Source organism: Lepisosteus oculatus, chromosome 4 (assembly GCF_040954835.1).
Source record: "Lepisosteus oculatus isolate fLepOcu1 chromosome 4, fLepOcu1.hap2, whole genome shotgun sequence".
Classification (NCBI taxonomy): domain Eukaryota; kingdom Metazoa; phylum Chordata; class Actinopteri; order Semionotiformes; family Lepisosteidae; genus Lepisosteus; species Lepisosteus oculatus.
In genome coordinates, this window is record NC_090699.1 from 12600748 (window position 1) to 12620828 (window position 20081).

Genomic DNA, 20081 nt, shown 5'->3' on the forward strand with positions numbered 1-20081 from the left:
AGCCACCCCTACCTCATCACGGGTAATTAACACTCATTAACGCTCGTTAGTGCCCACCTGCTGCTGCTGCAGCCACCCCTACCTCATCACCAGTAATTAACACTCATTAACACTCGTTAGTGCTCACCTGTCTGCTGCTGCAGCCACCCCTACCTCATCACGGTAATTAACACTCATTAACGCTCGTTAGTGCCCACCTCCTCCTGCTCCAGCCACCCCTACCTCATCACCGGTAATTAACGCTCGTTAGTGCTCACCTGCTGCTGCAGACACCCCTACCTCATCACCGGTAATTAACACTCATTAACGCTCGTTAGTGCTGCTCCACCTGCTGCTGCAGCCACCCTTACCTCTTCACGGGTAATTAACACTCATTAACGCTCGTTAGTGCTCACCACCTGCTGCAGCCACCCACCCATCTGTTAATATCTCCTCCCCCCGCCTCTTTCTCTCTCTCTCTGCCTCAGGGGCGGAGGAGAAGATCCTGTGTGAGCTCAGGGAGGTCTACGACCCCATGGCCCCCGACTTCCACCTGCAGGCCCTGGTGCGCTCCGCCGGCAAGCTGGTGCTGATCGACAAGCTGCTGCCCAAGCTGAAGGCCGGCGGCCACAAGGTGCTCATCTTCTCCCAGATGGTGCGCTGCCTGGACATCCTGGAGGACTACCTCATCCACAAGAGGTCAGTGGGGGTGCAGCACCGGAGCTGTGGGTGGGTTTCACTGGCACGAGGAGCAGCGTTTTCCTGTAATGGGTGTGATCAGCATCCCATTGCGGGGGGCCGCACACTGGTGGGGGTGGAGGGGATCCCCATGACCTGTAAAGCACTTTGAGTGGAGTGTCCAGAAAAGAGCTATATCAGTGTAAGCAATTATTATTATTATTATTATTATTATTATTATAATTCTAATGAGTGTTTCCTGCGGCTGAGTCGTGGGTCGCGGCGCCCAGCTGCGGTGATTCTCGCCGCGCCGGGTGTGCGGTGGTTTAGATCGTGAGGGGGCGCGTCATCGCGTCCGTCTCGCGCGTGTCCCCGTCCGCCGCTCTGAGCTGGGCGTGTCCCGTGCCTCCCCGGCAGGTACCTGTACGAGCGCATCGACGGGCGCGTGCGCGGGAACCTGCGGCAGGCCGCCATCGACCGCTTCAGCCGCCCGGACTCGGACCGCTTCGTCTTCCTGCTGTGCACGCGGGCGGGGGGGCTGGGCATCAACCTGACGGCCGCCGACACCTGCATCATCTTCGACTCGGACTGGAACCCCCAGAACGACCTGCAGGTGAGCCGCGCCGCCCCTCCGGGCTCCTGCCGGTCCGGATTCCCGTCATCAGACCGGGCCGGGGAAGGAGCCGCCATCGGTACTGCCGTTGGCCAGTTCCTCGCAGCTAATCTCCCAGTCTCTCCACCCCCCCACAGGCCCAGGCGCGGTGCCACCGCATCGGCCAGTCCAAGGCGGTGAAGGTGTACCGGCTCATCACGCGCAACTCCTACGAGAGGGAGATGTTCGACAAGGCCAGCCTGAAGCTGGGGCTGGACAAGGCCGTGCTGCAGAGCATGAGCGGCAAGGAGAGCAACGTCAACGGGGTCAGTGCGTCCCACCCGGCCCCCTGCCTCTCCCCGGGAGACCGCCTCCCCGCTTGGCGGTTTTCCCTGCTTCCGTTTGCAGATCGGCCGTCCTTCAGTCTGGCGAAGGAGAGTGGGTAAAGGTCTGTTAAACGCTGAAATGAAAACGGAAGAAACGCAGCGTCCCAGCTGTGCGGCCTGCTTCTGGTGTGGTTTCACGGCGGAGAAGTTCTTCCAGCCTGAAGTAAACCTTCATCTGTTCCTTTGCAACATACGCATGCTGACGCAGCCCCCTGCTTGAGCTGTCCTCCGCTCTTGTCTGCTGCGTCTTTCTTCGCTCTCCCTCCTTCCCGCTCGGCCACGGTGCTTGACGACGCGCTCCTCCGTCTCCCCCCTCCCGCAGATCCAGCAGTTCTCGAAGAAGGAGATCGAGGACCTGCTGCGGAAGGGGGCGTACGCGGCCATCATGGACGAGGGGGACGAGGGGAACAAGTTCTGCGAGGAGGACATCGACCAGATCCTGCAGCGCCGAGCCACCACCATCACCATCGAGAGCGAGGGCAAGGGCTCCACCTTCTCCAAGGTCAGATGCCGCTCCTGTCCAGTGCTTTCAGGCGGCGTGCGAGTGTAGGACGCCTGCTGTTTCGCCTTTGGGCATGAGCTCGTGAGTGTGGGAAGCCTGCCAGATTGATCTATGAGCATGAGTTTGCGGGTGTAGGAAATTGATCTTTGAGCGTGAGCTTGCGACTGGGACGCCTGTCAAATTGATCTGCGAGCGTGAGCTTGCAACTGTGGGACGCCTGTCAAATTGATCTACGAGCATGAGCTTGCGACTGTGGGACGCCTGTCAAATTGATCTACGAGCGTGAGCTCGGGACTGTGGGACGCCTGTCAAATTGATCTACGAGCGTGAGCTTGGGACTGTGGGACGCCTGTCAAATTGATCTACGAGCGTGAGCTCGCGACTGGGACGCCTGTCAAATTGATCTTTGAGCGTGAGCTCGGGACTGTGGGACGCCTGTCAAATTGATCTACGAGCGTGAGCTCGGGACTGTAGGACGCCTGTCAAATTGATCTTTGAGTGTGAGCTTGCAAGAGTGGAACGCCTGTCAAATTGATCTTTGAGTGTGAGCTTGGGACTGTAGAGCATGTGTTTGCGGGTGTAGGACGCCTGGTGTTTTACCTTTGGGAGCGAGTTTGCGAGTGTGGGACGCCTGTCTTTTCTCTGGCTGGTTTCTATAACATAAGTCACCAGGTGTTTTTCATTGGCCTGAGTTAGGGAGTGCGAGTGTGGGACACCTGCCATGTTGCAGGTGGGTGTGAGTGTGTGTTTGACCTTTGCATTTGCTTGTGTAACTCTGGTCTGTCCATCCAGGCTAGTTTTGTTGCGTCAGAAAACCGGACTGACATTGCCCTGGACGACCCGAACTTCTGGCAGAAGTGGGCTAAGAAGGCCGACATCGACCTGGATTCAATCAACAGGAAGGTACAGTGGCATCTCTCTCAGTGCAGTGTTAATGTACTGGAGTGTCCAGTCAGTGTGTCTGTATGAACCCCTCTCTCTCAGTGCAGTGTTAATGTACTGGAGTGTCCAGTCAGTGTGTCTGTATGAACCCCTCTCTCTCAGTGCAGTGTTAATGTACTGGAGTGTCCAGTCAGTCAGTGTGTCTGTATGAACCCCTCTCTCTCAGTGCAGTGTTTATGTACTGGAGTGTCCAGTCAGTCAGTGTGTCTGTATGAACCCCTCTCTCTCAGTGCAGTGTTAATGTACTGGAGTGTCCAGTCAGTGTGTCTGTATGAACCCCTCTCTCTCAGTGCAGTGTTAATGTACTGGAGTGTCCAGTCAGTGTGTCTGTATGAACCCCTCTCTCTCAGTGCAGTGTTAATGTACTGGAGTGTCCAGTCAGGGTGTCTGTATGAACCCCTCTCTCTCAGTGCAGTGTTAATGTACTGGAGTGTCCAGTCAGTGTGTCTGTATGAACCCCTCTCTCTCAGTGCAGTGTTAATGTACTGGAGTGTCCAGTCAGTCAGTGTGTCTGTATGAACCCCTCTCTCTCAGTGCAGTGTTAATGTACTGGAGTGTCCAGTCAGTCAGTGTGTCTGTATGAACCCCTCTCTCTCAGTGCAGTGTTAATGTACTGGAGTGTCCAGTCAGTGTGTCTGTATGAACCCCTCTCTCTCAGTGCAGTGTTAATGTACTGGAGTGTCCAGTCAGTCAGTGTGTCTGTATGAACCCCTCTATCTCAGTGCAGTGTTAATGTACTGGAGTGTCCAGTCAGTGTCTGTATGAACCCCTCTCTCTCAGTGCAGTGTTAATGTACTGGAGTGTCCAGTCAGTGTGTCTGTATGAACCCCTCTCTCTCAGTGCAGTGTTAATGTACTGGAGTGTCCAGTCAGGGTGTCTGTATGAACCCCTCTCTCTCAGTGCAGTGTTAATGTACTGGAGTGTCCAGTCAGTGTGTCTGTATGAACCCCTCTCTCTCAGGGCAGTGTTAATGTACTGGAGTGTCCAGTCAGTCAGTGTGTCTGTATGAACCCCTCTCTCTCAGTGCAGTGTTAATGTACTGGAGTGTCCAGTCAGTCAGTGTGTCTGTATGAACCCCTCTCTCTCAGTGCAGTGTTAATGTACTGGAGTGTCCAGTCAGTCAGTGTGTCTGTATGAACCCCTCTCTCTCAGTGCAGTGTTAATGTACTGGAGTGTCCAGTCAGTCAGTGTGTCTGTATGAACCCCTCTCTCTCAGTGCAGTGTTAATGTACTGGAGTGTCCAGTCAGTCAGTGTGTCTGTATGAACCCCTCTCTCTCAGTGCAGTGTTAATGTACTGGAGTGTCCAGTCAGTCAGTGTGTCTGTATGAACCCCTCTCTCTCAGTGCAGTGTTAATGTACTGGAGTGTCCAGTCAGTGTCTGTATGAACCCCTCTCTCTCAGTGCAGTGTTAATGTACTGGAGTGTCCAGTCAGTGTGTCTGTATGAACCTCTCTCTCTCAGTGCAGTGTTAATGTACTGGAGTGTCCAGTCAGTCAGTGACTCCCTCATGATGGTGTCTGTATGAACCCCTCTCTCTCAGAATACCCTGGTGATAGACACGCCTCGTGTCAGGAAGCAGACTCGACAGTTCAGCTCTCTGCGGGAGGACGACATCGTGGAGTTCTCCGACCTGGACAGCGAGGAAGAGGAGCGCCCGCGGTCTCGGCGTTCCGACCGGCACCACGGCTACGGGCGCACGGACTGCTTCCGGGTCGAGAAGCACCTGCTGGTCTACGGGTGGGTCTCGCCGCTCTCCTCTGTTCGGGGGAGGGGGTTCGGGGGTCAGGCTGGGGTGTCTGTGACGATCAGCCTCGCTCGGTGCCCCTCGGACCCGTGTCTGGCCCCCCGGGAGCCTGTGAGGTTGTGACCGGCGGCACTCTCCCCTCCCCGCGTCTCCAGGTGGGGGCGCTGGCGGGACATCCTGTCCCACGCGCGGTTCAAGCGCCGGCTGTCGGAGCGCGACGTGGAGACCATCTGCCGCGTGATCTTGGTGTACTGCCTGCTGCACTACCGCGGCGACGAGAACATCAAGAGCTTCATCTGGGAGCTCATCACGCCCCCGGAGAACGGGCGGACACGCGCCCTGCACAACCACTCCGGTCAGTCCCTCTCCCTGTCTCTCTCTCCCTCTCCGGTCAGTCTCTCTCTCTCTCCCTCTCCGGTCAGTCTCTCTCCCTCTACCTCTCCGGTCAGTCTGTCTCCCTGTCTCTCTTTCCCTCTCCGGTCAGTCTGCCTCCCTGTCTCTCTCTCCCTCTCCGGTCAGTCCCTCTCCCTCTCCGGTCAGTCTGTCTCCCTGTCTCTCTTTCCCTCTCCGGTCAGTCTGCCTCCCTGTCTCTCTCTCCCTCTCCGGTCAGTCCCTCTCCCTCTCCGGTCAGTCTGCCCCCCTGTCTCTCTCTCCCTCTCCGGTCAGTCTGCCCCCCTGTCTCTCTCTCCCTCTCCGGTCAGTCTGCCCCCCTGTCTCTCTCTCCCTCTCCGGTCAGTCTGCCTCCCTGCCTCTCTCTCCCTCTCCGGTCAGTCTGCCTCCCTGCCTCTCTCTCCCTCTCCGGTCAGTCTGTCTCTCTCTCTCTCTTTCCCTCTCCGGTCAGTCTGTCTCTCTCTCTCTCTTTCCCTCTCCGGTCAGTCTGCCTCCCTGTCTCTCTCTCCCTCTCCGGTCAGTCTGCCTCCCTGCCTCTCTCTCCCTCTCCGGTCAGTCTGCCTCCCTGCCTCTCTCTCCCTCTCCGGTCAGTCTGTCTCTCTCTCTCTCTCCCTCTCCGGTCAGTCTGCCTCCCTGCCTCTCTCTCCCTCTCCGGTCAGTCTGTCTCTCTCTCTCTCTCCCTCTCCGGTCAGTCTGTCTCTCTCTCTCTCTCCCTCTCCGGTCAGTCTGCCTCCCTGTCTCTCTCTCCCTCTCCGGTCAGTCTGCCTCCCTGCCTCTCTCTCCCTCTCCGGTCAGTCTGTCTCTCTCTCTCTCTCCCTCTCCGGTCAGTCTGCCTCCCTGTCTCTCTCTCTCTCTCCCTCTCCGGTCAGTCTGCCCCCCTGTCTCTCTCCCTCTCCGGTCAGTCTGCCCTCCTGCCCCCCTGTCTCTCTCTCCGGTCAGTCTGCCCTCCTGCCCCCCTGTCTCTCTCTCCGGTCAGTCTGCCCTCCTGCCCCCCTGTCTCTCTCTCCGGTCAGTCTGCCCCCCTGTCTCTCTCCCTCTCCGGTCAGTCTGCCCTCCTGCCCCCCTGTCTCTCTCTCCGGTCAGTCTGCCCCCCTGTCTCTCTCTCTCTCCGGTCAGTCTGCCCCCCTGTCTCTCTCTCTCTCTCCGGTCAGTCTGCCCCCCTGTCTCTCTCTCTCTCTCTCTCTCCCTCTCCGGTCAGTCTGCCCCCCTGTCTCTCTCTCAATTTCATCTGGTCTCGCTCTCGCTCCCCTGCAGGCCTCTCGATCCCGGTGCCGCGGGGCAGGAAGGGGAAGCGGGTGAAGGCCCAGAGCTCCTTCGATATCCAGAAGGTGGAGTGGATCCGCAAGTACAACCCGGACACACTGCTGCTGGACGACAGCTACCGCAAGCACCTCAAGCACCAGTGCAACAAGTAGGGCCCGTCTCTCTCTGTGTCTCTCTGTGTCTCAAGCACCAGTGCAACAAGTAGGGCCCGTCTCTCTCTCTGTGTCTCAAGCACCAGTGCAACAAGTAGGGCCCGTCTCTCTCTGTGTCTCTCTGTGTCTCAAGCACCAGTGCAACAAGTAGGGCCCGTCTCTCTCTGTGTCTCTCTGTGTCTCAAGCACCAGTGCAACAAGTAGGGCCCGTCTCTCTCTCTGTCTCTCTCTCTGTGTCTCAAGCACCAGTGCAACAAGTAGGGCCCGTCTCTCTCTCTGTGTCTCAAGCACCAGTGCAACAAGTAGGGCCCGTCTCTCTGTGTCTCTCTGTGTCTCTCTGTGTCTCTCTGTGTCTCTCTGTGTCTCTCTGTGTCTCAAGCTCCAGTGTAAGACGTAGGGCCTGTCTCTGTCTCTCTCTGTGTCTCAAGCTCCAGTGTAAGCGTAGGGCCTGTCTCTGTCTCTCTCTGTGTCTCAAGCTCCAGTGTAAGATGTAGGGCCTGTCTCTGTCTCTCTCTGTGTCTCAAGTACCAGTTCAACAAGTAGGGCCCGTCTCTCTCCGTCTGTGTCTCTGTCTCTCTCTGTGTCTCAAGTACCAGTGCAGCAAGTATGACCTGTCTCTCTCTCTCTGTGTCTCTGTCTCTCAAGCTCCAGTGTAAGACGTAGGGCCTGTCTCTGTCTCTCTCTGTGTCTCAAGCTCCAGTGTAAGACGTAGGGCCTGTCTCTGTCTCTCTCTGTGTCTCAAGCTCCAGTGTAAGACGTAGGGCCTGTCTCTGTCTCTCTCTGTGTAGCACCAGTGCAGCAAGTACAGCCTGTCTCTCTCTCTCTCTGTGTCTCTGTCTCTCTCTGTGTCTCAAGCACCAGTGCAAGACGTAGGGCCTGTCTCTCTCTGCCTCATTGTTTTGTCGTGCCAGCGACTGGCTCTGTGGTCTTCAGGCTGTGACGGATGATCACACACCGGGCTGCAGCTCTCCAGTGTCCTCCCCTGTAGGACTGGAGGCTCTTCTGATCTGGGCTGGTCATTGCTGAAGCACTGAGCATCACTGCAGGGCTGAGCTGTCTCTGTTCTCTCTCTGTCCCAGGGTACTGTTGAGGGTGCGGATGCTGTACTACCTCAGACAGGAGGTGATTGGGGACCAGGCTGACAGGGTCCTGAGAGGGGCAGACGCCAGGTAACCCCCCTCTATCTCTGTGCAGTGTTAATGTACTGGAGTGTCCAGTCAGTCAGTGTGTCTGTATGAACCCCTCTCTCTCAGTGCAGTGTTAATGTACTGGAGTGTCCAGTCAGTCAGTGTGTCTGTATGAACCCCTCTCTCTCAGTGCAGTGTTAATGTACTGGAGTGTCCAGTCAGTCAGTGTGTCTGTATGAACCCCTCTCTCTCAGTGCAGTGTTAATGTACTGAAGTGTCCAGTCAGTCAGTGTGTCTGTATGAACCCCTCTCTCTCAGTGCAGTGTTAATGTACTGGAGTGTCCAGTCAGTCAGTGTGTCTGTATGAACCCCTCTCTCTCAGTGCAGTGTTAATGTACTGGAGTGTCCAGTCAGTCAGTGTGTCTGTATGAACCCCTCTCTCTCAGTGCAGTGTTAATGTACTGGAGTGTCCAGTCAGTCAGTGTGTCTGTATGAACCCCTCTCTCTCAGTGCAGTGTTAATGTACTGGAGTGTCCAGTCAGTCAGTGTGTCTGTATGAACCCCTCTCTCTCAGTGCAGTGTTAATGTACTGGAGTGTCCAGTCAGTCAGTGTGTCTGTATGAACCCCTCTCTCAGTGCAGTGTTAATGTACTGGAGTGTCCAGTCAGTCAGTGTGTCTGTATGAACCCCTCTCTCTCAGTGCAGTGTTAATGTACTGGAGTGTCCAGTCAGTCAGTGTGTCTGTATGAACCCCTCTCTCTCAGTGCAGTGTTAATGTACTGGAGTGTCCAGTCAGTGTGTCTGTATGAACCCCTCTCTCTCAGTGCAGTGTTAATGTACTGGAGTGTCCAGTCAGTCAGTGTGTCTGTATGAACCCCTCTCTCTCAGTGCAGTGTTAATGTACTGGAGTGTCCAGTCAGTCAGTGTGTCTGTATGAACCCCTCTCTCTCAGTGCAGTGTTAATGTACTGGAGTGTCCAGTCAGTCAGGGTGTCTGTATGAACCCCTCTCTCTCTCAGTGCAGTGTTAATGTACTGGAGTGTCCAGTCAGTCAGTGTGTCTGTATGAACCCCTCTCTCTCTCTCTCAGGGAGATTGATATCTGGATGCCAGAGATGGACCAGCTGGAGGTCCCGGCTCGCTGGTGGGACTCGGAGGCCGACAAGTCCCTGCTGATCGGCGTCTTCAAACACGGTGAGGAGTCTCCGCCGCGCCGCCGCGCCCCTCCGAGCGGACCGGCGTCCTGCCCTGTGCTCCGCTCAACCCTCTCTCCCCCCCTCTGTCCTCGTCTCAGGGTACGAGAAGTACACGACCATGCGCGCCGACCCCTGCCTGTGCTTCCTGGAGAGAGTGGGCCGCCCCGACGACCAGGCCATCGACGCGGAGCAGCGCGGCGCGGACGCCGAGCTCGGCGAGGGGTGAGGGCCGGCTCGCGACCTCGGCAGGGGACAGGGGCGCTGGCGCGAGAGCAGGGTGCCGACTCGCGAGCTCTACACGGGTGTCTCGGGAGAGCAGGGCCTGTCGGGCCCGTCTGGGCGTTAGTTGCTAATCGATCCCGGGACCTCAGCCAGCTGTCTGTTCCACACCCCCACCACCCTCTGTGTAAAGAAGAGCCTTGTGTCTAATACTGTCTGCTGGTAATACTTTGTATCTGGCCGTACAGTTTTTGGTGATGTTTTCAGGCTGGTAATAAGAGCTTTATAATGGTTTACTTACTGCAGTGACACTTTCCTCATTGATAATTACACTGTAATAACACTTCAGCATTTTGACAGTGTGCTTGCTGGCAGTGATGCTTTCCTGCAGGTAATAACAGTGTAATAACACTTCGGGTAGCATTTTGACAGTGGGCTTGCTGGCAGTGATGCTTTCCTGCAGGTAATAACACTTCAGGGTAGCATTTTTGACAGTGGGCTTGCTGGCAGTGACGCTTCCCTGCCAGCTATAACAGTGTAATAACACTTCAGGGTAGCATTTTGACAGTGTGCTTGCTGGCAGTGACGCTTCCCTGCCAGCTATAACAGTGTAATAACACTTCAGGGTAGCATTTTGACAGTGTGCTTGCTGGCAGTGATGCTTTCCTGCCAGTTATAACAGTGTAATAACACTTCAGGGTAGCATTTTGACAGTGTGCTTGCTGGCAGTGACGCTTCCCTGCAGGTAATAACAGTGTAATAACACTTGCTTGCCGTCCGCCCGTGTGTGTGTTTCAGGGCAGAGTTTGAGAAGGAGGGTGAGGACCCCGAGTTCAAGCCTGGCCTGACCAAGGAGCCGGAGGAGGAGGTGAGGGGGCGTATCGGGGTTCAGTGGGGGGGGTGAGGGGGTGCGTGCGGACATCTGGCGGGGGCTGCTCTCGGCTGCGGCGCTGTGCCTGCCCTGTCTCGTACGCGGAGCCGTCTTCGACGGAGGCAGGGGCTCTCTCTCCCTTTCTCCTGGCCTTAACCTCTCCCCTCTCCCCTCTCCCCCAGAGTGACTCCCTCATGATGGACGAGGAGATCTGCGTGGTGGACGGGGAGGAAGGTCAGTACCCTGAGCCCCGGCCGTGTGCCACCGGGGGGGGGGGGCGGGGAGGTGTGTGTGTCTGTGTGTGGCCCCAGGGGGTCCCGAGAAGAGGTCAGGGCGGCGGGAGCCCTGGCTGGACAGGAGAGGCCCCGGGTGCGAGAGGCGGTCCCCCGCTCCCTGTAGCTCGCGGGGTCGCCGTCGGGTCAGGGGCCTCATCCGGCCCGTCTCTCGATCGCAGAATCAAGTCGCTTCTGCGGCCTGTGGCCCCGCGGCCCCGCGTCACGGTCGCTGCGTTCCCCCTCCCTGCAGGCCAGGTGACCCAGACGGGGGCGTCCTACTGGCCGACCGGCTCGTCGCTCACAGCCCGGCTGCGGCGCCTGATCACGGCCTACCAGCGCAGCTACCGCCGCGAGCAGCTCAAGATGGAGGCGGCGGAGAAGGGCGACCGGCGGCGGCGGCGCTGCGAGGCCGCGTACAAGCTGAAGGAGATCGCCCGGCGCGAGCGGCAGCAGAGGTGGACGCGGAGGGAGGAGTGCGACTTCTACCGCGTGGTGTCGACGTTCGGCGTGGAGGTGGCCCCGGGCGGCGGGGGGCTGGACTGGCGGCGGTTCCGCTCGTTCGCCCGGCTGGACAAGAAGACGGACGAGAGCCTGACCCGCTACTTCAGCAACTTCACCGCCATGTGCCGCCGGGTCTGCCACCTGCCCGGAGAGGGTGAGAAGGGGCGGGGCGAGGCGAGGGTGGGAGAGGGGGGGGCGGGAGAGGAAGGGGCGGTGGGGGGCAGGAGAGGAAGGGGCGGGGCGACGGTAGACGTCGGAGAGGAAGGGGCGGGGCTAGTGCGGGGGGGAGGAAGGGTGGGGCGAGGGTAGGCGTGGGCGACTAAGGGGCAAGAGGGAGAGGAAGGGGCGGGGCGAGGGTAGGCACAGGAGAGCAAGGGGAGAGGAAGGGGCGGGGTGAGGGGAGAGGAAGGGGCGGGGCGAGCGTAGGCACGGGAGAGGAGGGGGCGGGACAAGAGGAAGGGGTGGGGCGAGTGTAGGCAGGGGAGAGGAAGGGGCGGGGCAAGGGGAGAGGAAGGGGCGGGACAAGAGGAAGGGGTGCAGGGGGTGGGGCAGGACAGGAAGGGGCGGGGTGAGTGTAGGCACGGGAGAGGAAGGGGTGGGGCAAGGAGAGGAAGGGGCGGGACAAGAGGAAGGGGTGCAGGGGGTGGGGCAGGACAGAAGTGGGTGAAGGGCGGAGCGTGTTGGCACCCTCCATCTGGAGTGAATCCAGAGGCCTGTCAGCGTGGCAGGCGCAGGCGGGGAAGGAGGGAGAGCAGGAAGTCCAGGAGCGCCGACCTCTGTCCCTGCAGAGAGTAACCCCCCCCCCCCCCTCCACAGAGCCGGCCGACCCCTCCCTGTCCATCGCCCCGATCACCGAGGAGCGGGCCTCGCGGACGCTGTACCGCATCGGCCTGCTGCGCCGCGTCCGGGAGCAGGTCCTCCCCCACCCGGCGCTGGAGGAGCGCCTGGCGCTGGTCCAGCCGGGCCCCGAGCTGCCGCTGTGGTGGAGGACGCCGCAGCACGACCGCGAGCTGCTGCTGGGCGCGGCCCGGCACGGGGTGAGCCGCACCGAGCACTCCCTCTTCCCCGACCCGGGCCTCAGCTTCCAGCAGGCCCGGCGGGCCTTCCTGCAGCAGAACCCGGCCCGCTGCGCCTCCCAGGCCCAGTCCCGCAGCTCCACGCCCTCGCTGACCGGCCCGCACCCGCCGGCGCCGCTCTCGGCCGACCCCGCCTCCCCGCCCCGGGACACGCCCCCCAGCGGGTGGGGCCGGGGCCCGGGGGGGTCCCCCGGGGGGGCGGGGCCCAGCGTCGCGGGGGAGGGCCCGCCGCCCGGGGGGGGCGGGGGCAGTGGCCAGGACGAGAGGGAGGCGCGGCTGGGCGGGGGCGGCGCACTGGACGCCCCCGCGGCCGGCGGCGGGTTCGAGGGCCGGGGCCCGCGCCCGGGCTGGGGCTGGAGGAAGAGGAGGGCGGCGGGGGCAGGCGAGGACGGCGAGGGCGACGGGCTCGGGGAGGGGGCCTCGGACTGGGACTCGGAGTCGGAGTCCGACTCCTCCACCTCCACCAACCGCTCGGGGCTCTCGGACGACAGCGACAGCGAGGCGGAGGGCAAGAGGGCGGTGGAGAGAGGTGAGGGGCAGGGGACAGGTGGTGGGCAGGAGGGGGGAGGGGGAGGGGCAGGGGACAGGTGGTGGGCAGGAGGGGGGAGGGGGAGGGGCAGGGGACAGGTGGTGGGCAGGAGGGGGGAGGGGGAGGGGCAGGGGACAGGTGGTGGGCAGGAGGGGGGAGGGGGAGGGGCAGGGGAGAGGTGGTGGGCAGGAGGGGCAGGGGGGGCAAGCGGGGAGGTGGTGGGCAGAGGGGGGCAGGGGGGGCAGAGTAGAGGTGGTGGGTTGGTGAGGGGCAGGGGAGAGGTGGTGGGTGAGGGGCAGGGGGGCAGGGGAGAGGTGGTGGGCAGAGGGCGGGGGGGCAGGAGGGTGGTGAGGGTTAAGGGGGCAGGGGGGCAGGAGAGCTGAACGGTGGGGTGGGGCAAGGGGGCAAGAGACAGGTGAGGGCAGGTGGGCAGAAGCAGAAGGGGGGGGGTGTTCTCCAGAAGAGCAGGGGAGGGGTAAAGAGGGAGGATAGCTGGGTGGAAACGGGAGTCAGGGGGAGAGAAGGGCAGCGCAGGGCGAGAAACTTTCTTCCCTGCCGTGTTAACCTTCTTCCTCGCTGTCCCCTCCTGCCCTTCGTCCTCCTCCCTCTCCTTGTGTGCGATTCCACCTCCGCTCCAGTGGGGGCGCCGAAGCTCTGTGACCTGGACGAGGAGAACAGTATGCTGTCCCTCACGCCCTCCCAGGACGGCTGTCCCAGCGAGATGGCAGCACCGGACACACAGACAGAGAGGCAGAGAGTGGACTGGCCTAAGGTGAGAGACTGGACACTCCAGTACATGAACACTGCACTGAGAGAGAGGGGTTCATACAGACACACTGACTGACTGGACACTCCAGTACATTAACACTGCACTGAGAGAGAGGGGTTCATACAGACACACTGACTGACTGGACACTCCAGTACATTAACACTGCACTGAGAGAGAGGGGTTCATACAGACACACTGACTGACTGGACACTCCAGTACATTAACACTGCACTGAGAGAGAGGGGTTCATACAGACACACTGACTGACTGGACACTCCAGTACATTAACACTGCACTGAGAGAGAGGGGTTCATACAGACACACTGACTGACTGGACACTCCAGTACATTAACACTGCACTGAGAGAGAGGGGTTCATACAGACACACTGACTGACTGGACACTCCAGTACATTAACACTGCACTGAGAGAGAGGGGTTCATACAGACACACTGACTGACTGGACACTCCAGTACATTAACACTGCACTGAGAGAGAGGGGTTCATACAGACACACTGACTGACTGGACACTCCAGTACACTAATTCTTGCCCTGTCCTTCAGGACCGCGTGTTGATAAACCGCCTGGACAGCATCTGTGTGGCTGTGCTGACGGGTCGCTGGGTCGGGGGTCGGAGGATGACCACTGAGCCATACGTCTCCCAAGGGGGCACCCCTGAAGAGCAGGGGGACTCCGAGGGTCAGGGAATGCCGATGCCTGGCTATACCCGTGTCCTGCCAAGGAAGAACACTGATGCTGTGGACACACAGGATGCCGAGTTCACTGTCAGACTGCTGAGGGTGAGAGGAGCTCAGGGGTCACTGTCAGACTGCTGAGGGGGAGAGAGGAGCTCGGGGGTCACTGTCACACTGCCAGTCAGAGGGGGTGAGAGGAGCTCAGGGGTCACTGTCACACTGCTGAGGGAGAGAGGAGCTCAGGGGTCACTGTCACACTGCTGAGGGGGAGAGAGGAGCTCAGGGGTCACTGTCACACTGCTGAGGGGGAGAGAGGAGCTCAGGGGTCACTGTCAGACTGCTGAGGGGGAGAGAGGAGCTCAGGGGTCACTGTCAGACTGCTGAGGAGGAGAGAGGAGCTCAGGGGTCACTGTCAGACTGCTGAGGGGGAGAGAGGAGCTTGGGGGTCACTGTCTCACTGCTGAGGGGGAGAGAGGAGCTCGGGGGTCACTGTCAGACTGCTGAGGGGGAGAGAGGAGCTCGGGGGTCACTGTCAGACTGCTGAGGGGGAGAGGAGCTCGGGGGTCACTGTCAGACTGCTGAGGGGGAGAGAGGAGCTCGGGTGTCACTGTCTCACTGCTGAGGGGGAGAGAGGAGCTCAGGGGTCATTGTCACACTGCCAGTCAGAGGGGGTGAGAGGAGCTCAGGGGTCACTGTCACACTGCTGAGGGGGAGAGAGGAGCTCAGGGGTCACTGTCACACTGCCAGTCAGAGGGGGTGAGAGGAGCTCAGGGGTCACTGTCAGACTGCTGAGGGGGAGAGAGGAGCTCGGGGGTCACTGTCAGACTGCTGAGGGGGAGAGGAGCTCGGGGGTCACTGTCAGACTGCTGAGGGGGAGAGAGGAGCTCGGGTGTCACTGTCTCACTGCTGAGGGGGAGAGAGGAGCTCAGGGGTCATTGTCACACTGCTGAGGGGGAGAGAGGAGCTCAGGGGTCATTGTCACACTGCTGAGGGGGAGAGAGGAGCTCAGGGGTCATTGTCACACTGCTGAGGGGGAGAGAGGAGCTCAGGGGTCATTGTCACACTGCTGAGGGGGAGAGAGGAGCTCAGGGGTCATTGTCACACTGCTGAGGGGGAGAGAGGAGCTCAGGGGTCACTGTCACACTGCTGAGGGGGAGAGGAGCTCAGGGGTCACTGTCACACTGCTGAGGGGGAGAGAGGAGCTCAGGGGTTACTGTCACACTGCCAGTCAGAGGGGGTGAGAGGAGCTCAGGGGTCACTGTCAGACTGCTGAGGGGGAGAGAGGAGCTCAGGGGTCATTGTCACACTGCTGAGGGGGAGAGAGGAGCTCAGGGGTCACTGTCACACTGCTGAGGGGGAGAGGAGCTCAGGGGTCACTGTCACACTGCTGAGGGGGAGAGAGGAGCTCAGGGGTTACTGTCACACTGCCAGTCAGAGGGGGTGAGAGGAGCTCAGGGGTCACTGTCAGACTGCTGAGGGGGAGAGAGGAGCTCAGGGGTCACTGTCAGACTGCTGAGGGGGAGAGAGGAGCTCAGGGGTCACTGTCAGACTGCTGAGGGGGAGAGGAGCTCAGGGGTCACTGTCACACTGCTGAGGGGGAGAGAGGAGCTCAGGGGTTACTGTCACACTGCCAGTCAGAGGGGGTGAGAGGAGCTCAGGGGTCACTGTCACACTGCTGAGGGGGAGAGAGGAGCTTGGGGGTCACTGTCACACTGCCAGTCAGAGGTCTCCCAGTGAAAGTGTCCGAATGTCAGTCTGGCATGGTCATGAGGCCACGCTGTTCTCACTCGTCCTCAGGAGGAGGGACTGAAGCTGACGTTTCAGAAGCAGACTCTCCTGCCCAACGGCTCCGGGACCGAGGGGGCAGCCAGGAGGGGCCGCCGCAGAGACTATGCAGTAAGACACCGCTGCCTTTCTGCTGCCAGCTCCGGTGCGGGAGTCGCTGAAGGAGAGAGGGGAGGTCGGGGGGGTCGTGGTGCTGGGGGGGCGGGTCGAACTGCTGCCTGTTTCTCAGAATGCCTCAGACCACCACCAGTCTTATTCCCTGTCCTTGGCGTTCCAGTATCACCCATTCTCCGACCCGGAGAGCCGCGTGCCGGTCATCCACACCCTGACGCGCTCCGTCCTGACGGGGGACGACGCCCCCAAGCGGGAGGAGCTCAGCGATTGGCTGAAGCTGAACCAGGAGTACGAGGTGGAGCCCAGTGTGCTGCCGGTGAGTCTCTCTGCGCCGGGCCTGACCGGGCGCCGGGCCCGTCTGGGGACTGGGGACTGGGGACTGGGCCTGACCGGGACTGCACCTGACTGGGCCAGGCCTGTCTGGGACCGGGGACCGGGCCTGTCTGGGCCAGGCCTGTCTGGGACTGGGGACCGGGCTCCGGACCGGGCGGGGCCTGTCCTGCCCCAGTGTCGGGGTGCTGGCTTTCTCGGGGAGCTCTGCGCGGTGTGTCATCTCTCCCCCTGTTCCCACGCTGCTCAGCTGCTGTTGGACAGCCACTCGCGCAGGAAGAGGGGCAGCAAGAAGAAGACCGCGGAGCGGGAGAGGAGGAGGGAGCCGGGAGACATGACCGGCGCCGAGAGGGTCCAGCTCATCAACCTCCGGACCGGCCGCAAGGTGGGGCCCGCGGGAGACGGGCAGTCCGGCCCCTTCGGCTCAGGACTGGGCGGGGGAGGGCAGGGGAGGCTTGGTGACAGGAGAGGGCGTGAGAGGGCAGAAGAGGGCGGGGGACAGGTGGTGACGGGAGAGCTGGACTCTGCCGTAACATCACACCTCCCTTCTCCTGGGGCTCGGGGCTCAGTCAGAGAGCGAGAGAGAGTCTTGAATACCCCCGAGGGGCAGTTAGTGTACACAGCGGCAGACCGTATGCCGAACACCCCCAGCGGTGCACGCGTGTGTGGGGTCGCAGCGGGGTCAGCTGTACCGCTGAGAGCTTGGTTCTGGGCGGGATGGGGGGGGGCTGCTTCCCGCCGGCCTGGAAAGAGACCGAGCTGGGAGACGGGTCAGCACCAGTGGCTGGGAGGCTGGCGCTGGTGCGACTCAGGGGGGACCATCCGACCATCGTCCCGTTCCCCGTTCGGACCCCCGGCTCATCGCTGCTCCCCCTCTCTGTCTCTGTCGTGCAGCTGGGGGGTGCGTTTGCGCCGTCTCTGCGGGGGCTCAGGCAGTGTCTGGAGGAGAACCCCGACTACGCCGTCACAGCGGACTGGGCCCAGATCGTCAGGGGATCGGTGAGTCCTCCGCATCAGAACCCGCCCGGGCCAGGTCACAGCGACAGGGGGCTGTTCACTGCCCTTCAGACTGAAGAGACTCAGTTCCTCCAGCCTGTCAGTGTGGGACACTCCCTTCCAGTGCAGTGTTAATGTACTGGAGTATCCAGTCAGTCAGTGTGTCTGTATGAACCCCTCTCTCTCAGTGCAGTGTTAATGTACTGGAGTGTCCAGTCAGTCAGTGTGTCTGTATGAACCCCTCTCTCTCAGTGCAGTGTTAATGTACTGGAGTGTCCAGTCAGTCAGTGTGTCTGTATGAACCCCTCTCTCTCAGTGCAGTGTTAATGTACTGGAGTGTCCAGTCAGTCAGTGTGTCTGTATGAACCCCTCTCTCTCAGTGCAGTGTTAATGTACTGGAGTGTCCAGTCAGTGTGTCTGTATGAACCCCTCTCTCTCAGTGCAGTGTTAATGTACTGGAGTGTCCAGTCAGTCAGTGTGTCTGTATGAACCCCTCTCTCTCAGTGCAGTGTTAATGTACTGGAGTGTCCAGTCAGTGTGTCTGTATGAACCCCTCTCTCTCAGTGCAGTGTTAATGTACTGGAGTGTCCAGTCAGTCAGTGTGTCTGTATGAACCCCTCTCTCTCAGTGCAGTGTTAATGTACTGGAGTGTCCAGTCAGTGTGTCTGTATGAACCCCTCTCTCAGTGCAGTGTTAATGTACTGGAGTGTCCAGTCAGTCAGTGTGTCTGTATGAACCCCTCTCTCTCAGTGCAGTGTTAATGTACTGGAGTGTCCAGTCAGTCAGTGTGTCTGTATGAACCCCTCTCTCTCAGTGCAGTGTTAATGTACTGGAGTGTCCAGTCAGTCAGTGTGTCTGTATGAACCCCTCTCTCTCAGGGCAGTGTTAATGTACTGGAGTGTCCAGTCAGTCAGTGTGTCTGTATGAACCCCTCTCTCTCAGTGCAGTGTTAATGTACTGGAGTGTCCAGTCTGTCAGTGTGTCTGTATTAACCCCTCTCTCTCTGTCTCTCAGGGGTATCTCCCAGTGTCCATGTTCGACAGGATTCTCACCGAGGACATTAAGAAACCGGGGCGCCGCCCCCGGCACTCCCAGCAGGGCTTGGCCGAATCCGCAGCCTCGATTAAACTGGAGCCTCAGGTGGGGAGCCCCCTCCTCGGCGGCGTGGCGCTGTCCGGGGAGCCCCTGGTCCCGGGGGTGGGCCGGGGGGAGGAGGGCGGGGACTCGTTTGGCGACCTCACTTCCCCCCACTTCCCCACGCACTTCCTGCAGCCCGCCTTCGAGGTGAAGCTGGAGGCGGAGCTGGGGGAGGGCGGGACCCTGGAGATTGACGGCGGGGACAGCCTCTCGCAGGGCTACGACAGCTCGGACAGGGAGGCCGCCCTGCTGGAGGACCCCATGATGCCCAAAAACACAGACACCTCCTCCAGCGCCGAGGATTGACCAAAACCCTCCCTTCCGCTTTCCGGGGCGTCATCGCTGTTTGTCTTTCGTTTTGTATGGACCGATCAGTTACGGCCGGGTCGCTCCTCACGTTTTCAGTTGAAGTTTCTCGTCGTTTTATATCTTAACGGGTTTTTTTTTTTGTTTTTTTTTGTCAATTGGTTTTTGTTTTTGTCGGTGGGAGAGGGGTGTGGCGGGGTGCCTCCGGCGCCGTCTGTCCGGCCGCTGCCCTCTTCCCTGGGGTCGGTCCGGTCCGGTTCTGGGCGGCGGGGAGCTCCCCCGGGCATTCCTCTCAAACAGGACTTGAAGCAACAATAGAGAACCGAGCTCCCCGCGCGGGCCGGGCCGGGCCGGAGGGAGGGGCGCGGGCCCAGCCGCAGAGCCGTCTCCTCTCTGTCCCTGCAGGGGTTGTATTGGAAATAAAAGTAGTTTTGGGGATCAGTGCTGCCGTAGTTACTGCCGTCTGCTCTGTCTGGGGGGCGGGGGCGGGTGGGGAGGGGGGCTTGTTGCTCGCTCACCGAGCGGGGTGGAGTTTTGGGGGCCCGGCTCTCGGGGGGGGGCTCCCTCAGGGAAGTCTGTGTGAGAGGGCCCCCCCGCTGGGTCCTGGGACCGGAGCGGACTCTCGCGCCCCTGGGTGGGGGGGCAGGTTGGCCAGGCTGCTGGAAGGTGGTCAGATTGGGGGGGCGGGGGGAGTCGGGGGGGCCTGTATGTATTATATTCTGTAGAGATGCGAAACTGCCTGCGAATTGTCTCTCCACGTGTGTGACTCCCAACCACAGAAACCTATAAACACGATCTGCAGAGACGCCTCCTGTTCTTCTTGTCCGACCGGCTGTGGGCACAGGAGCTGCAGTGAGGGGCTGCTGTCCTGTCCAGGGTGTGTGTGTGTGTGTCCTGTGAGGGGCTGCTGTCCTGTCCAGGGTGTGTGTCTGTGTGTGTGTGTGTCCTGTGAGGGGCTGCTGTCCTGTCCAGGGTTTGTGTGTGTGTGTGTGTCTTGTGAGGGGCTGCTGTCCTGTCCAGTGTGTGTGTGTGTGTCCTGTGAGGGGCTGCTGTCCTGTCCAGGGTGTGTGTGTGTGTGTCCTGTGAGGGGCTGCTGTCCTGTCCAGGGTGTGTGTGTGTCGTGTGTGTGTCCTGTCCTGTCCTGTCCAGTCCCGGAAGGGCTCAGGATCTGTGCCTGGGGCCGGGAGGTTGCCGGTTCGAATCCTACGGCCGGCAGAGGAATCCTACTCCGCTGGGCCCCTGAGCGAGGCCCTGAACCCCAGCTGCTCCAGGGGTGCTGTATAAATGTCTGACCCTGCGCTCTGACCCCCAGCTTCTCTCCCTGTGTGTGTGTCTCCTGGAGAGCAAGCTGGGGTCTGAGAAAAGACATTCCTGATGAAAGAGACTGTACAGGGACAGGAAAGTGATGTTATGGGCCAGGGTCCTGTCCAAGCTCTACCCTGCCTGGTGCTTGATGGGATCGGGGACGCTGGTCTGGGTGAACAGGAGTATCAGCCCGTTGCCTCAGCAGTGTGAGACGCTGGGACTG

The 20081-nt window shown here is 60.3% G+C and overlaps 1 protein-coding gene across 1 annotated transcript; it reads left to right on the forward strand.

The window, feature by feature from the left end:
• On the forward strand, positions 1-18994 carry LOC138238349 (chromodomain-helicase-DNA-binding protein 8-like). The gene is made up of 23 exons (XM_069188693.1): positions 1-22; positions 468-678; positions 1075-1270; positions 1408-1575; positions 1958-2137; positions 2930-3040; positions 4621-4817; positions 4980-5179; positions 6469-6625; positions 7709-7798; positions 8845-8948; positions 9049-9172; positions 9968-10037; positions 10223-10274; positions 10566-10970; positions 11633-12421; positions 13060-13193; positions 13754-13990; positions 15683-15781; positions 15948-16100; positions 16365-16499; positions 17009-17113; positions 18125-18994. Exons 2-23 carry the CDS (start codon positions 515-517, stop codon positions 18551-18553), a joined length of 4299 nt encoding a protein of 1432 aa, XP_069044794.1. The 5' UTR covers positions 1-22; positions 468-514; the 3' UTR covers positions 18554-18994.
• The last annotated feature ends 1087 nt before the right edge of the window (positions 18995-20081 follow it).

Excerpts from the sequence above, each read along its gene's own strand:
- LOC138238349 (XM_069188693.1), top strand. The coding sequence starts at position 515 with ATGGCCCCCGACTTCCACCTGCAGGCCCTGGTGCGCTCCGCCGGCAAG. Across the intron at positions 679-1,074 it reads GACTACCTCATCCACAAGAG|GTACCTGTACGAGCGCATCG; the intron begins GTCAGTGGGGGT and ends CCTCCCCGGCAG. Across the intron at positions 9,173-9,967 it reads GACGCCGAGCTCGGCGAGGG|GGCAGAGTTTGAGAAGGAGG; the intron begins GTGAGGGCCGGC and ends TGTGTGTTTCAG.